General features: G+C 38.7%; 4 protein-coding genes across 11 annotated transcripts in view; 3 read left to right on the top strand and 1 right to left on the bottom strand.

Moving 5' to 3' along the window:
• The first annotated feature begins 1,182 nt into the window (after positions 1-1,182).
• Positions 1,183-5,634, top strand: LOC105359125 (phospholipid scramblase 1). Its single transcript, XM_011495621.1, is given in 8 exon segments — positions 1,183-1,326; positions 1,512-1,613; positions 1,908-2,057; positions 2,161-2,372; positions 4,936-5,063; positions 5,065-5,086; positions 5,286-5,432; positions 5,517-5,634. Coding segments are annotated over 8 exon segments (858 nt in total). The 5' UTR covers positions 1,183-1,262; the 3' UTR covers positions 5,550-5,634.
• Positions 5,635-6,150: 516 nt separating this feature from the next.
• On the top strand, positions 6,151-8,212 carry LOC105359118 (dehydrogenase/reductase SDR family member 7). The gene is made up of 7 exons (XM_011495608.1): positions 6,151-6,445; positions 6,869-7,021; positions 7,106-7,212; positions 7,289-7,528; positions 7,600-7,719; positions 7,789-7,955; positions 8,053-8,212. Exons 1-7 carry the CDS (start codon positions 6,322-6,324, stop codon positions 8,126-8,128), a joined length of 987 nt encoding a protein of 328 aa, XP_011493910.1. The 5' UTR covers positions 6,151-6,321; the 3' UTR covers positions 8,129-8,212.
• A 59-nt stretch (positions 8,213-8,271) lies between these two features.
• mRpS2 (mitochondrial ribosomal protein S2) lies at positions 8,272-9,331 on the bottom strand. The gene is made up of 3 exons (XM_011495530.1): positions 9,206-9,331; positions 9,032-9,124; positions 8,272-8,944 (listed from the first exon to the last, which is right to left on the bottom strand). The coding sequence occupies exons 1-3, from the start codon at positions 9,240-9,242 to the stop codon at positions 8,304-8,306; spliced, it is 771 nt and encodes a 256-aa protein (XP_011493832.1). The 5' UTR covers positions 9,243-9,331; the 3' UTR covers positions 8,272-8,303.
• Positions 9,319-15,820, top strand: part of p120ctn (adherens junction protein p120) — a 38,406-nt gene continuing 31,904 nt past the window's right edge. For all 8 annotated transcript variants that reach the window (XM_011495584.1, XM_011495590.1, XM_011495577.1 and 5 more), the window contains exons 1-2: positions 9,319-9,377; positions 10,477-11,142. The gene's annotated coding sequence lies outside the window, so the exon portion shown is untranslated. The remainder of the gene's footprint in view (positions 9,378-10,476; positions 11,143-15,820) is intronic.

Raw genomic sequence — 15,820 nt, 5'->3', positions numbered from 1 at the left:
ATATATATGTATATGTTATCGGTGTGGAGTATAACGACAAGCCAATGGAAGCTCCAGCGAGGAGGGAATGTCTTGCTCTGCCTTCGGCCAACGCGGAATTCGTGAATTTATATGGAAAAGCTCGGGATCGATAAAAACGCGCATGCCGAGTCGTCCGGCGCAGCAACAAGTTACGTACGCGCGGGGTGTGCCTGCAAAGAAAACAATTGCCATCGAGGATGGCCGAGACGATGAACCGAGCCCTTGGCCCACGACGGCTCTCCTCGATCTACCCATCGGCCCCGTCCAAATCACTCTGCGTCTCGTCGGCGCGCCCAAGCCGCCCGGAGATTTTAATCTTGAAAATTTTGACGGGCGACCGCCGTCACTTTCTCTCCTAATACTTATCCGGCTTCGAACGATGAGTTTTCCCCGTGTCTGTCAATCGAGCGCCACTCATTTCCCCGGCGTTAATTGAAACGACATTTATTTGTCGTCCCGCCGAGAGTGAGTGAGGCCGTGCGCCCTTCCAAGGAAGATTATCTTCATCTTCGCGAAATGCACAGTCATTTGTTCACGACTCTTATACTCCACTCGAATAATATGCTGTGCTTTTCTACAACGATTCGCCCTTAAATTGAATCTCGCCACGGCTTTACACCAACTTTGTCGCTTATCGAGATAATGGTGAAACAAAAATATCCCAAATAATAGATAAAAATCATCTTCCTTTAGCTTCCTAATCTTAGCTGAACTGAGAGAGAGAGAGAGAGAGAGAGAGAGAGAGAGAGAGAGGGAGAGAGAGAGAGCGAGAGAGAGAAAAGTGTGCGCGTGTGCGCGCGCGCGCGTGTGATAGAGGCGGGGATAGCGCTTGGCGGGACGTTGGCAGAGAGGGAAAGGGGGGGGGCGGACAAGAAAAGAAATAACATTACTCCCAAATAACCCTTCGAATTCAACTATTTGTACAGTTTCAATTAAATTCTTTTAAATTAAACACGCAAAGTCCCAACTGTTAATCAAGCTCTGTATTCTATGGCGTCGACTATCTTATTCGGTCAAAATCCCTGTCCCGCTCCAACTCAAGCTTAAATAACAAAATAATTTATTTATTAACCAGTGCTGGCCGTGCAGATTAGAATTATAAATATGAATTATTTATTGATTAAAAGATAGCGATTGAATTCCGCTTTAACTAAAGATTGATAGTGCTTATCGAATGCCTGATAAGCAGACAAACCTCTAATATTCTAGTCAATCAGTCGTGAAATGAGGATCATGTCAAAATGACACAAAACTACAATATATCTAAAGTTGATTGCCCTTCACCCACGGCAACTAATCCGTCGGGTAATAATTATTATAAGACAATTAATAATCATCAATAATTATTAGTAATTAATCATTATCGTATATTTAAAATATTTCCAACGACTATCTAAGCTAAATTTTGTGATTGATTTATGAGTTCGACTGCCAAGTGGCATACGTATATTTTGTTAAATTTGATCATATATCAAACGAATTTCTTTTAGGACATCAAAATATATCAGGGAATATTCTAGATGACGAACTTTGTTTACCACCGATCTATACAAGTCCTTCTATCATCACAATTCAGCCTTCCAGTTTAAGTGGTTATTATTACTTTTTATGTAACTCAATAATACTGAAAAGTGGAAATAAGTGTTATTTTAATGCACTAAATATTTAATTGAAATAATTAAAGTAGTAAACGTACCACTACCTTATGTACATGCATTTATATTTAAACAAAGAATATAATATTTTTGAATTTTCTCTTACATATTTGAATATCAAGTGCAATATAGCACCTTCATTTCGTAAGTTTATAATAATTAAGCATACGAAACGATGCCAATTAGATAAAATAGAGTACAAACACTATAATAAAAATAGTTTTATCATAGATGATCATCGATCATCCCGACGGCCTATTCCAATCGCCGCCTTAGATTGGATTTCAACGCCACGATCGCAACTAAGTATCTTCTCTGGAATATATTTCTTAGCTAATGTCGAACAACTGGAAATTCAACAAGTAGTAGACTTAAATACGTGTACGTATGAGCAATATTTATAACTGCGAACAAATTAATAATGTCTCTTTTTAAATGCACATACGCCGAGACGTATTAATAAGACATAACGTATATTCTGTAGTACTCGGGCGATCTGAGAATGGATCGCAGTATCGAGTTAAAGTATCCAGAGCGGAGACAATATTTTTAGCAATTGAAGATTCCCAAGCTTATCAGCGTAGACTTCTAAGATCCTCGAGAGAGTTAACTCTTAACGTTATGGACACCTCGGGAGAAACTGCTTTCATTATTAAGAAAAGTTTGAGTTGTGGATATTTGCCTGGATTTTTGCCCGTAAGTGATTTAATGTAATTTAATGTAAGCTTGTAACAGATTTTAATCTAAACTACGCAACACTCGTGCTAGCATAAAACTATAAAAATGCAGAAACTTATTTCTTTCGGCCGGATCGTTATTACTGAAAAATTCGTTATTTAAGCAATCCTTTAAGAAATGCGACCTTATATAGATAATTTGCTATTTATTGATCATTGACGAAACGTCGACGAGCTTCGATTGGCACTTTTAACTTCATTAAATTACTCATTAGATAAGTGATAATTTTTATTTTATTACACTTTATTAGCTATGCTTTGCCAATGAACACAAAAAAAAAAAAAAACAAAACAAAATCTTACAAGATTATATTAATTCCCTATTATCGTTTTAAATAATCTCTAATTAATTATCTTACTTTTATTTTCAAGGGAGAAATATTGAGCAGTATGGTATTTATGTAAATTACTGTAAATAAATCTTTCGTACATCAAACAATTTTTACTTAAAAAATAAAGACTTCTTAAATTATCCTGTCTTAGATGTTAAATCGAATATCTGGATTTCATCAGTGAAGTGATTACTCGGATAAAATTAGCTTTTTCATGTTTTAGTATAATTAGATTTTACCAGTTATTTTTAAAGCAAAAAAAAAAAAATTATAAATAATTAATAAGCAAATTATTTACATATCTAAATAACTTTTTTTTTTTTTAGTACTAGATTTAATTTCATCATATACTAAGTATAATTACGTTACGTTTTTTTTCTTCTTCTTATTATAAGGGATAAAATAGTAAAGGACTGGGATTGAACCCAAGTAAATTTTTTAATAATAAATTTTTCACAATGACGTGACAAAAGTGATCTTTATTATCAAATATATTCAAGATATCTTTTAGTCAATATTTTTACACTAGTAAATGTAAATGGGTTAACAATAATTGCACTATATATATATATATATATATATATATATATATATATATATCATTATTAATTTTTCATAGTACACAAATTCGAAAATCTGTCCATGTTTCTTTATATCACATTGAAATTGAAATTGTATTTTATCTTATGTGAATAAAAGTTCACAAAAATACAAAAAATGTTATGTATACTTATTATTTATATTTGATATTTAATTTTTATGTCACTTTGAAACTCAAACTGGAATCTTATATATATATATATATATATATATATTATATATATATAATATAAATTATATTTAAAGCATATAATCAAGTTGAATAGCTGAATAAGAAGTGAATGGGGGTCTCAATATGATAACATCACATAATATTGATCTTGACGTCATTTCGGATTATGTTGTACTATTTCTAATTACTAAATATATGCTTTATAACGTAAATTAATTGACTAAATTTTCTGTTATTTTATGCAAGATGTAAATTAAATGTGTTAATAATTTGAATTAAAAAATCTTAAACTAACCTTTATCTTTAAGACCGATACAATTACATTATTATTTAAGTAAACTAATAATATAGAATATTTTTCAATTTTACATAATTAATTTTATACATTTTGGTATTGAAAAAATTGCATTAAAAATACATAAAAAAAAAATAATAATAATAACGGATATTCAGTCAATGTAATTATCTTTATATAATCGCTTTAAAACAAATGTTTAATTAAAGTTACTCGAAACATTACTATGTCACTCTGTGGCTCATTAAGCGATAAATAAGTCGCTCATTCATATTATTAGTAGCTATAGACGAACTATTGCATTTTTGAATAAACAGATTATTAACTGAGGCTAATAAATGCATTATTCATGCTGGGAAGTTTCATGCCGATAAAGGTATCTATTAATGCTAAAATATGCAAAAAATGTTTAATTACATTTCATGATTGTTTCAATGTTTCACATTTTATGCGTAATTTCGAATGGTGTTTGTTTATAAATTAAAAATTATAAAGATAATTTTTTTACTAGAATGTAGTTGCGCGTAAAGTCAAAGAGAGAAAAATTTAAACTATTTATCAACGTAACGAAATAGCTTTGTTCGAATGAGAACTGCAACCGTTCAGCAAAAATTTTGCAGAGTCTTAAAATCTGTCGGCATTATTGAAAGTATATTAAATTAAGGCATCGTCGACAACAAAATAAATGTATAAATATCCTGGATAGTTGCCCAGCAGGAGTGAAATATAAGTGCACGAATAGAAGAAACCTACTAAAAAACTTCCTATATAATCCTAACGTTAACATGACGTCGTATATGTCATTGTAAATAATATATCGTTGAAATTTAAAACAAAAATGAATCAAAATGAAAGTAATTTTGATAATTATTAACCTTTACTTAAATAGCAAAGCACAAGAATTACGTAATTGTGCAAATATTGACTTCTACGACATTATATGCAGTATTTGCATACCGACGTATAAAATACAATATCTTTATTATAAACCAGCAATGTTGGAATGGGCGATTTAAGCTGCTACGGCATTATATATATATATATATATAGAACCACGCGCGCGCGGTTATTATTATTATTATTGTTTATTTATTTATTTTATAAAATTATTTCTATTCTGCAGAAGATCACGGTCGAGTCCACAGATTTTATTGGCAGCGTTGAGCAAAATTTCACGATTATCGGCATCAGCTTTACCGTCTATAATGATTCAAGAACGCCAATTTGTTACATCAATGGGCCCAATGTATATGTCCAACGAAACACAGTTTCAGGTATGACGAGCGAAAAAAACTTTGTAATGAATTAATAAAGAAGCACGCGGAACGACTTGCTACCGCCGACTGCACGTAGTGTAGAAATTGTATTATAAACGATATAATTACATTGTCGTCGCTTTTCTTACATTACTCGCAAAAAAAAAAAAAAAAAAAAAAAAAAAAAATTCAATCGCTCTTCCCTTCGTCTCAACAGATAGTATCCGTCGATAAAAGCCATCAAATCGCCTCGCTGATACGTCATTGGGATCATGTCCTCGTGGATTATTCCGTGCTGCTCACTTTTACATCGGACACCAGCGTTAAGCTTAAAGGATTACTCCTCGGTGCTGCATTTCTTCTGGTAGTAAACGATGCAAAACTTACGTTCGAGCAAATAATCCATTTGCATGCATACAAATCATGTATAATATATTTTCGTTTCTAGGACTTTCTATTCTTCGAGCAGCAAAGGAGGTGACGAGCATCCATATTTATTACGCACTCTGTAAACATAGAAAAATACTATCAATTTATTAATAAATTGTAACAGCCTTTGCATTAAATTTGTCTCCGTTTATTCACTGCTCGTTGCACCTAGGCGACACCAGGATGAGGCAATATTGCCGCGTCAAAATCCCGCTCCCCGATTCTCCCAGTCCGTCCATGCGAATGTTAGCATATTCTTGGAGTATCGTTGCGGATAAATAGCCGGCGAACTGCTCGATAAAGCGTCATGAATGAAAAGAGCTACCCACCAGGTGACGAGTAAGAGTCGGAGCTCGGCTCTCGATGATCCGAGTACGCAGGCGCGGCCTGATCTGGGCTCCTGGTCGATGAGGCTCGAGGCGCCAATAAAAATTAACCGGGGAGAGCATCGCGTCCCCACAGCCGGGAAGCAACAAGCGACTCACCACGAATGATTCTCAATCTTCATTATCGTGCGGCCGTGCGTACTCACACGTGCGCTACTCGTTGTTGCTCTCTATCTCTCATACACGTACGCACGCACGCACGCACGCACGCACGCACACTCTATGCGTATGCGCGTGCTGTATTTTTTTTTTTTTTTTTTACGTGTGTATGCGTGAGCCCAAAGCCAAATCACCCGGGTAGAAGCGGGGAATACGTCTGAATCCGCGTGACGAAATTGCGCGGAAGCGGGGACACCTGTTAATTAAAGACGACTACTCCACTTTAATTCGCTTGCCTCATCATCTTCAAGATTATTAGTCATTTTTAACACAATAACAATGGTGATACTCATGATTATCGGCACTTGTTTACTACTCTACCATCTCGTCTACGTTCTTTTCGTTAGATTTCTGGACTGTGATATCAAGCTGTTTTTCTACGACAAATTTGGAAAGTCAGCGGGTAATGCCATATTTACTCTATTATATATTTTCTATTTAATATTATTGCTACTGTTGTTATCATTATCATTGGACAGATGATTGCATGTAACATTGTATGTAGCGTTATTATCGAGGCATAATATAACTGTACACTGTAACTATTAAAGACTAAAGACGACATTTATGTTTTTCATTTGACAAATTTTACAAAGAGCTAGCGCGATTCTATATCGCGGATATGAAATATCAATAATAATTGACTTTGTGTAACTTTGAAACAATCATATTCATACGCATTTTAATATTTTACATCGTTAGCATGCTTTAAAAAAATCTTATTACCTATGCGAAATTCGAATTAAATTTCATATTAATTTTTTTTTCGATGCAATGTGCGAGCTAATATAATAGCTAAATAAAGTATAAATAATATATTTTATAGATACTCTGAGTGGCAAAGTTGTATGGATAACGGGCGCGTCTAGTGGTATTGGTGAACATTTAGCATATAATCTGGCTAAAGCTGGCTGTAAGCTTATTTTATCAGCAAGAAGAGTAGTTGAACTGCACAAAGTTAAAAGCAATTGTTTATTAGGTAAGCTATGGTTTATTAATTAATATTAATTCAAAGCAGTAACAGAATATTAGACTTTAAAACGATAATAAATCGAACTTTTAGCTAATCCAAAATTGCAAGATCATGATATACATGTATTGGTTTTTGATGTCAGACTAGTTGAATCTCATGAAAGAATATTTGATAATGTAATATCGATATTTGGTAGAGTAAGTCAAGCACTGTCTATTATTCCACAAACATTACAAACTTTTAGCTTCTCTAATGATATTAATTAACATTTAGCTCGATATACTTGTAAACAATGCTGGTAGAAGTCAACGAGCAAACTGGGAAAAAATTCACATCGGAGTTGATAAAGAAGTTTTTGAATTAAACACATTTGCCGTTATATCCTTGAGTAGATTGGCGATTAAACAGTTCAAACGACAAGGTAGTGGCCACATTGCAGTGACATCGAGCTTGGCTGGGATATTCGGAGTACCATTTTCTGCATCGTACACAGGATCAAAACATGCCATTCATGTAAATTTAAATTATTTTATTGTCAAAGTAGTACGAAGGGGCAAATTTATCGTGTATTCTCATATCCACAGGGATATTTTGATTCCTTGCGATTGGAAAAGATGAGTGAAAACATTGCGGTCACTATTGTCTGTCCTGGGCCGATACAAACAGATTTTCTAGCTGAAAGTTTTACTGAAAATATTGGCGAAGTAAGTATTTGATTTTATATTAAATATTTCAAATTTTTCCTATTTATTCACTGATTAACTATACTTTAGAAATATGGGATACAAACGGAAATTGCATCAAATAAATTGTCGCCTGCCCGTTGTGGCAAATTATTTGCATCAGCTTTGGCTAATCGATTAGACGAAGTCTGGATTAGTAAAGCTAATCCTTTACAATTGACATATTTTGTAAAGTACTATCCCAATATAAGTTCCTTGTGAGTTTTGCAAATTTATTTAATCTTTTGATAAAATAAAAGAGAAAAAAAACGATAGATCCAACGAGTCTAATGAGACGATACGATTTGCTTGCAGATTTATGCCCTATATTGGAACTGCTATTTTTCAACGAATGAGAGACTCGAAAATAACGATGCAGGTACAACAGTAATAGAATACGCTTGTGTAAGAAGCATCACAATATTGATCATTCTATTATAAAAAAGTGCCATACCTTACATTCTAATAATATGCAGCTGATTGGGCAGCTGAGGGAATTTATTTCTAATTTTATATTTATAAACACTATTTTTTTTTTTTTTTGTAATTAAACACTATTTATTTGTTCACATAACATTCTTATTGTCTCTAGCTTCTTTACCTAATAAAATAGCTTGCTTAAATAATCTACAGTACAATTCGACTGCAGATTGGGTATCGTCGTTACCCGGTACAGGATAAGTGATTAAATTAGGATTGCAGTTTGTGTCGACGATTCCTATCGTTGGTATGCACATTTTAGCAGCACTACTAACGGCTTTGTGTTCACTACTAGTATCAGTCAGAGTATTAAGTAATATACAGAGATCGGGTAGCCGGGTTTCTATTCCAAACTCATTCACGGCGTTAGTTAATATACCTCCGCTCCACTTTCTCGTATGAGAATATTCTCCACATTCGATTGCTGTCTTCTCTATCAAATGAGTAAATTGTGGATTTCTTGAAATAAACAATATTATGCCACTTCTGTATGCAATATGTGCCGTGAAATTCAACGCCTCCCTCAAATGCTCGGCTGTCTGATTCAAATCAATAATTAAGTGCCCTAGCCTCGATCCATATATAAATATTTTCATTTCATCCTTAACGGTTCCCTCCTTGTGGCCAAAATGCACCCCAGCATCGAATAAATCCTTTATCGTGAATAATTTGTGTATCTCAAAGTAATCTGGATGTTGTAGTGGATTTATTTCTACTTTTTTCGCTTCTGTCAGGCAAATAAGTAACGAAATTAGAGGAGCTTTTTAATTTTGATATTGATTGCAATATCAACGTAAGATGTGCATCGTTTTACCATTCGGTATTTGAGGTTGTGTTTTAGTTGATAATTTAGAGATCGATGTACCGCTGACACCCATGCATCTTAGAAGATATTCTGCTCTCACAACTAAAAGCGAAAAACAAATATAAATTGTATGTGCGATGGACTAAAATTGAATAAATGACATTTTAAAATGAAGATTATTACGCTTGTTTTTAATGATTGTTGATACTATTGCGGTCATTATGTCTGCTCTACAGCCATAAAGTAATTGCTACGCAAGACTGTCCTCTTCACAAGGCGAATTCATGTATTTACATGGCGTAAGCACCCGGGAGTATGCACTTTTGTCCAAGTTCTGGACACTCTTAATAGGTTAATACGGATAATAATGAATAATGAAAAATAAATAATAAGCATTTCATTAGGAAGGTGCGTGGAGCGTTTTTCATTCATTCGCTTTTTTAAATGAAAAGCTGTGGCTCCGTGGGTACATATGGAAAACGAAGCGAATTGTCGTTTCTAAGTGAAGGACAATTAATCGGCAAAGGTCCGGCGATACAAAATTATTGGACATTTAACGGGACGGTTGAAAAGGAGGAGGAAATAACCGAACGCTAGGAAGATGACGAGAAGGAAAAGGAGGGGAAAAAATCGGTAGCTGAGCGGAGCTGAGATTCGAGAGAGAAAATTATTCGGGATTACGTGAAAGCGCGAAAAGGGTGGTGGCGTGTTTAAAAAACAAATGTTAAACAACGACGGGGTGGCGTTGGGGTTTGGGTCGGGGGAGGGGAGGGGGGGTGGTCCAAAGCGAAGTTGGCCGCGATCGACGAGAATTAAAAGCCCGAATGAGAACGCGTAGAGAGCGGCGGCGGGGGCTCGTCGGCCGCGGAGAAGGGGAGCGGTTAGGAAAAAGGTGCGAGAAGCCGTGAGGGGAGGGGCGGCCATTTTTGGGTCGAGCGGAGCGAGCGGTAATAGTTGTAGTGTAGTAGTAGTACGACGGCGGCGGCGGTGGCGGTGGTATCGTAGATCGTAGGGATTGGCGGCTCCTCTCCGGCTGACAGCTCGATATATCGCTCCATTTAAAAGATGTATAAACAAGTAGTGGCGAGTGCGGGCCGCGATTAAGGAAGCCTGCGCGAGGTCGAGAGCGAGCGAATTTAGTGTCGCCCCTCCCTCCCTTCAACCCTCCCTCCTTTACTCCTCCGCCTCCTCCTCCTCCTCTTCCTCCTCCTTCTTCTCCTCCCTTCCCCGACGAGCTCAGGAGCATCCTCGCTGTGGAGGAGCCCTCGGGCCACCCGTTTGCCTCCTACTCCTCCCCGCGCTCCATTCTCATCCCGCTGTCCGCCCCGCAGACCCACGACGCGACTACGTATACTCGGCGGCGCGAGGTGAGGCTCTCCTCGTCTCTCCTCGTCTCTCCTCGTCTCTCCTCGTCTCTCCTCATCTCTCCTCGTCAACTCCTCGTATCTCCTCACCGTTCGACTTTACTCCTCTCATCACTTCAATCCGCTCCATTCCTCTACTCTACTCGATTCTCCTATCCGCTTCGCTCCGCTCGCCTCATCACGGCGGCTCGGTTGAGAGCCCCTGACCTCGGCGTTGTAGGGGCGTCGTTACTGCGTGCAATGTGTATCAGCGCGTAGGCGTTGCCAAGCCTAGGCCGAACTCCAGGAGCGACAGCGCAGCAGCGGCACCGACGACAAGAGCAACAGGAGGACCGGACACCCGGGTGTCTGGGTCCGGGTAGGCGCTCGCTCGCTCGAGCGTCTTCCTTGAACGTCGCTCGCGTTTAATTCCGAGCTGCGGTTACGTCCCGGCGCGCGCCGACGGAGCCAACAGGGCCACGCGATGCCGCTGAGGCCGAGGCGCCTGACCGGGAACGCGGCCCGCCGACCGGGAACCTGCTGCGAGCCGATCGGCCCGACTCATCAGCAGCCAGTCCAGGAGGCCCAGCAGCTCTGAGACATCGAGACGGTGATCGCTCAAGCGAGTGAGCGTGAAATAGAAAGAGAGAGAGAGAAAGAGAGAGAGAGAGAGAGCGAGAGTGAGCGAGAGAGGAGAGTGAGATAGAGGGAGTGAGAAAGAAAGAACGGGACAGACAGTTGGCAAGGACGAGTCCGGAGGACACGCCAGCACGCAGGGTACGTTTCTTTTCCTTCTTCGTATTCTTATTTCTCCGCCTGTTCTCTTCCTCCTTCTTCACCGCACCTTACTGCTATCTTTCACCGGGACGGGAGTGCGAGCGGGGACCGAAGGGAGCGGACAAGGACGGAGAGCTCCGTCCGAGTGTACGCTCGCTTTCTCCACGCGTAAGCCTTCCTGGCTCACTACGTTGGCCTTCCGAGGCGAAGAGGGCGGGACCGAAGAGCGAGACCGGGACCGGGACCGGGACCGGAGAACGCTACTCGCTCATTCCGACTCTATCCCACCGCTTTCCCTGGCCATGTGCGAGCGGATGGCATCGAGCCGAAGCGCTGCCCTTGCATCCGCCAAAACTGTCAAATCCTAGCTAAATAGCTTAGGACCAGGTTGTGGTCAGGACGAGGACGGAAGGGATATTTTGTGCGCATACAAGTGTTGACGGGCGGGCGCGCGTGCGTGCGTACGCGTACGCGTACGCGTACTCGTGCGTGCCCGCGCCCGTGCCCCTGCGCGTGTGCGTGTTCGTGTGCGTGCGTCCGTGGGCGTGCGGTAACGAGGGTGCGCGACCAAGGGACTTTCGATGGAGAAGGGTGTCGAAAAGTCCTGAAGGAGACGAAACCTTGGCTCGGTCCCTGCGTCGAGCTGGAAAAGCGTGCGGGAAAGGTAGATGGCGCTGCTCCCACGACTTGAACACTACGTGCCTACACCTTATGGAGCATAGTAGTACACGAGAGAGCGGGAGAGAGAGAGAGAGAGAGAGAGTGTGTGTGTGTGAGAGAGAGAGAGTGTGTGTGTGTGTGAGAGAGAGAGAGAGAGAGAGAGAGAGAATGGTAATACGAGAGTCGTACCAAACTAAACCGAGCCACCCACCCTGACTATTCTTTCATGAATATTTTATTGGCCGCCTGGTATTCGGTAATTATGCCGAAAGATGTGTGCCGGCGAGCCGCCTGGATAAGTACGTTGCCCCCGGGAGGAGACTCGTCCTTCTTCCCGGTTCACATCGCCGTCGAGATTCTTGTCATTCTTTCGACGTGGACGCGGTTCTCTGCCTATTATTTATTTGGATTGCTCGCTGACCGACTGGAGGGGGTTGTTAGCCCAACGGCGACGTGGCCCGCAAACCTCGTACCCCAAACACTCGTCACGGGCAACAAATATCGTAACAATTTTGAGAGATGCGCACGAATTTTTCGCTGCCCTTTCCCAACTTTCGAATGTCGATCGATTTCATCAGGATGACCGGTAAGCTATTGGCAACGAAGCTCCGATCCAGATGCTCGCACCGATGCTCGACCACTTGTTTTATCGCCATTCGATGAGCCTGTACAATCGAATTCTCTCCGTTCTCGGAATCCCTTTAATATTTTTCAAGAAATTTTCCTGCCGCCCGGAATAATTGACCTCGTGCAATAGGACTCCAAGAATTTAATTACTGCCTATTGGCCATCCAGCCAATAACCTTGCCAGCCTCTCTTCCCATTTTATTTTTATCTTTAGGTATATTTGTTTTTTTTTTATTTTCAACTTTTATACGCTTACTACTACTTTATAAATTCCGCGTGATTATTTTTAAATTAAGCTTAGTAATCGTATGTTACGTCGGGTCACTTTTTAATCCACTCATCTGGGTAGAATAATTTGTTAAATACAAGTTACGGCATGCCTCTTTTGAAAGTGCCCCCTCTTTTTTTCTTCTTCTTTCATTTAGTTCTTTTCTATAAAGTTAACGATAATATAGTGGCCTACGAAAAATGATGCCTTTTGATTAAATAAATAACGTAATGACGACGCTTTGCTATGGATGTAATCAGTACTTTATACGCAACCACCTCTTGATTATTAAAGGGTAATAATAAAATTTAAAACTTCAAAATTCATTTAATGGCTTTGTGAGAATGTCACTGCTCTACATACGAAATGCCCCTTGAAAATTATTGAAAGCTACAAGTATTAAATAAATACTGTAAAATTTAATTTCAGTATTTTCGCTTTAAAATTTCTGCTACATATGTGCTTTTATATTACTCGATTATTTATGGAATGCTTAAATCGAATATATATGAAACCTAAATTTGCAATTGAATAACGGAAAATTTTTCCAATATACTTCCGTTGGAACAAATAACAAATATAGTGACATGTAGCCTGTGCGTGCGTGCGTGCGTGCACGTGTATTGGACATATACACGATTGTCGAATGGCAAATTTTAACCAAAAACATTGCATATGTGTTTTAAAATACCTATCCGTTATTGTTTTTTAAACAAGTTTTTCATTTAACTGAAAATGACTTTACGGTTTTGCAAAATATTCCTAAATTTCATATAATTACTAATAATAGCTGAATAATTTATACATTTTTTCTCTCTATCTATTACGAATAAATGTAATCATTTCAATAACGCTTCAATAATATGCTTTAACGATCGCCTTTACTATTTATTGCATTTATCGCCGAGTAGTATTTTACTTGATTAACTTTTGAAATATCATAGAAAAGTATTTATGAGCGTTTGATAATTGTTGTCGTTATGGATAATTGAACGTAGAAGTTGAGCGATTACAGAATGATTCGGAAAAAAAAGGAGAAAACAAGCAGAATTTGGAAAATTTACGACTACTTTTATGTAATTATATCGCGCCAAGTGTTCAAATAAGTCGAATATATTTATTGGTCACTGGAGATTAGACGAATTATGCGGTGTATGCACTTCCTATGCAAATCTCGTTATTCACCATCTAAGCGCAAGCCTGGCATTAGAATATCGATGACACTTGTCACGATGCTAGCATGTACCGTATCTTCCCTCCCCCTCCCCCAACCCCTTTCGTCATCCCTTCTCATTTTCTCCTCCTCCCCATCCCGTACACGTCCAACGCCGCCGCTTCCCAACAAAACTCTTTCTAGGACTAGGGCGTGCGACGCATATATGCAAACAAAACGCTACAAGTGCATACGTCTGAGAGCGTCTCGCTTTCATCGACGTCTCGGGGACGACAACGTTACTAATTTGAAATTGCGAAAAGCAAGTGGCGTTGGCCATTATTCGCGATATTCCCTGGCTATGTGTATGTCGGGATACGATGCTTTAGGATGAATGGAGGCGGGCATTTCTTTTAAATCAGAAAGTCAAACGTTCGCTGTCATTATTTTCTCAGGTTTTCTCCCTCTTGGAATAACGAAAGTAGGGCTTCTTAAGTAGGCTCGCGTGTATTTTCTCGGTGCCTTAATAACGCATTAACGAGCCAAAAAATACTTTGTAAACTCATTGGCTTAATTGCTACGATAATTAATTATAATAGATCAAAGCTGCTTCGTATAATCGAGCATAATTCTTTCTTAATTATATGAAAAACATAATTGCATGTATTGAATTCCAAGTGCATTTTCACTTTAATTTGTTATATTCGGATGTTGCGTATCGTTATTATTATTATATGCCGCGTGCTACTTTCAATCGATATTTCAGTTAACTATTGCCGATATGCATAAGTATTTCGTTAAAAAAATAATTTTCAAATGCCATATTCAATGCACGATTTTTCATTAGTTTTTTTTACCCCGGAGAAAGCTAAATATACTTCTTTCCCCCCCCCCCCCCGTTGAATTTAAATATCTAATAAATAGTATAAATGTACTTATTAAATAATGTATTTTGTCAAATTTTATATTAATTTAAAGAAAGCTAAACAGGTTGATGGGAATGAAACTCGCGTCTATTTAGCTAAAATCGATGCTTATAGAAATATATTCATATTTTCATTTCGTTAAAATAAGTTTAAAAACATAGTAGCGCAGTATTAAAAATTACATGTTTATACACAGACTTACACGTAAATAGATGCAATTAAGACTCCGGGCTACAATTTTAAGATTTCCGATTTTTTATTATCGTACAAAACATCTTCTTTTTATGTAAAATTTAGTAGTAATTTTAATGGACTTTTATAGATTCTACAGTTTTTCTGTAATATCGCGGTTATTATGACCGTTTCATTAATTCTTTTTCAGTAATATACACTATCCTTCCTGTTGATTTTAACCGTAGCTCGCTGCAGATAAATGAAACATGATTTATTAATCGTCCGTGTGCCCGAAAAAGTATACATTTTTTGCGATACGGAAATCAGGCAGGGATCCGCAGAAAATTCATAAAATCCTTCGTATCGACTCCTTATAATGTTGTCCTTGTAATGTGCTTTTTCCAAGAATATTTGTTTCTCACAAATCATCGGTTTAAGTTGCATTTCTGCATGACGTCTACTCTCCCGTCTCGATCGATGGCACTTGCGTGAAAAATTCAACGGGCATTTTTCCCCGACGAGCATTACTCTTGAAGAAATGGAGGATCCGTCGGAGGGCAGATCCGTCATTAGCAGCTGCTTATAGTTGGCCAGGCAAAAAATAATTTACTCTGGACTGTAATTCAAGCCGAAAACCTAACCGGGAGAGAGAGAGAGAGAGCGCGTGAGAGAGAGTGAGAGAGAAAACGTAGGCAGCGCTTCCAGGTCTGTTTCATCCTCTTGCCGTCCCCTCTCACGTAATTCACTTGAAAGTCCGGCCGCGCGCGAATTACGGTTTGGAACGCTTCCGCGTGTCGCATGCATTTGTGTTTTCTCTTTGTAACCCCCCCCCCCCATCCCCCCCCCACCCCCCAGACTCACCCCCCTCCC

The sequence above is a fragment of the Ceratosolen solmsi genome, unplaced genomic scaffold (assembly GCF_000503995.2).
Source record: "Ceratosolen solmsi marchali unplaced genomic scaffold, CerSol_1.0 scaffold10, whole genome shotgun sequence".
NCBI lineage: Eukaryota > Metazoa > Arthropoda > Insecta > Hymenoptera > Agaonidae > Ceratosolen > Ceratosolen solmsi.
This window is presented reverse-complemented; position numbering and strand designations above follow the sequence as displayed.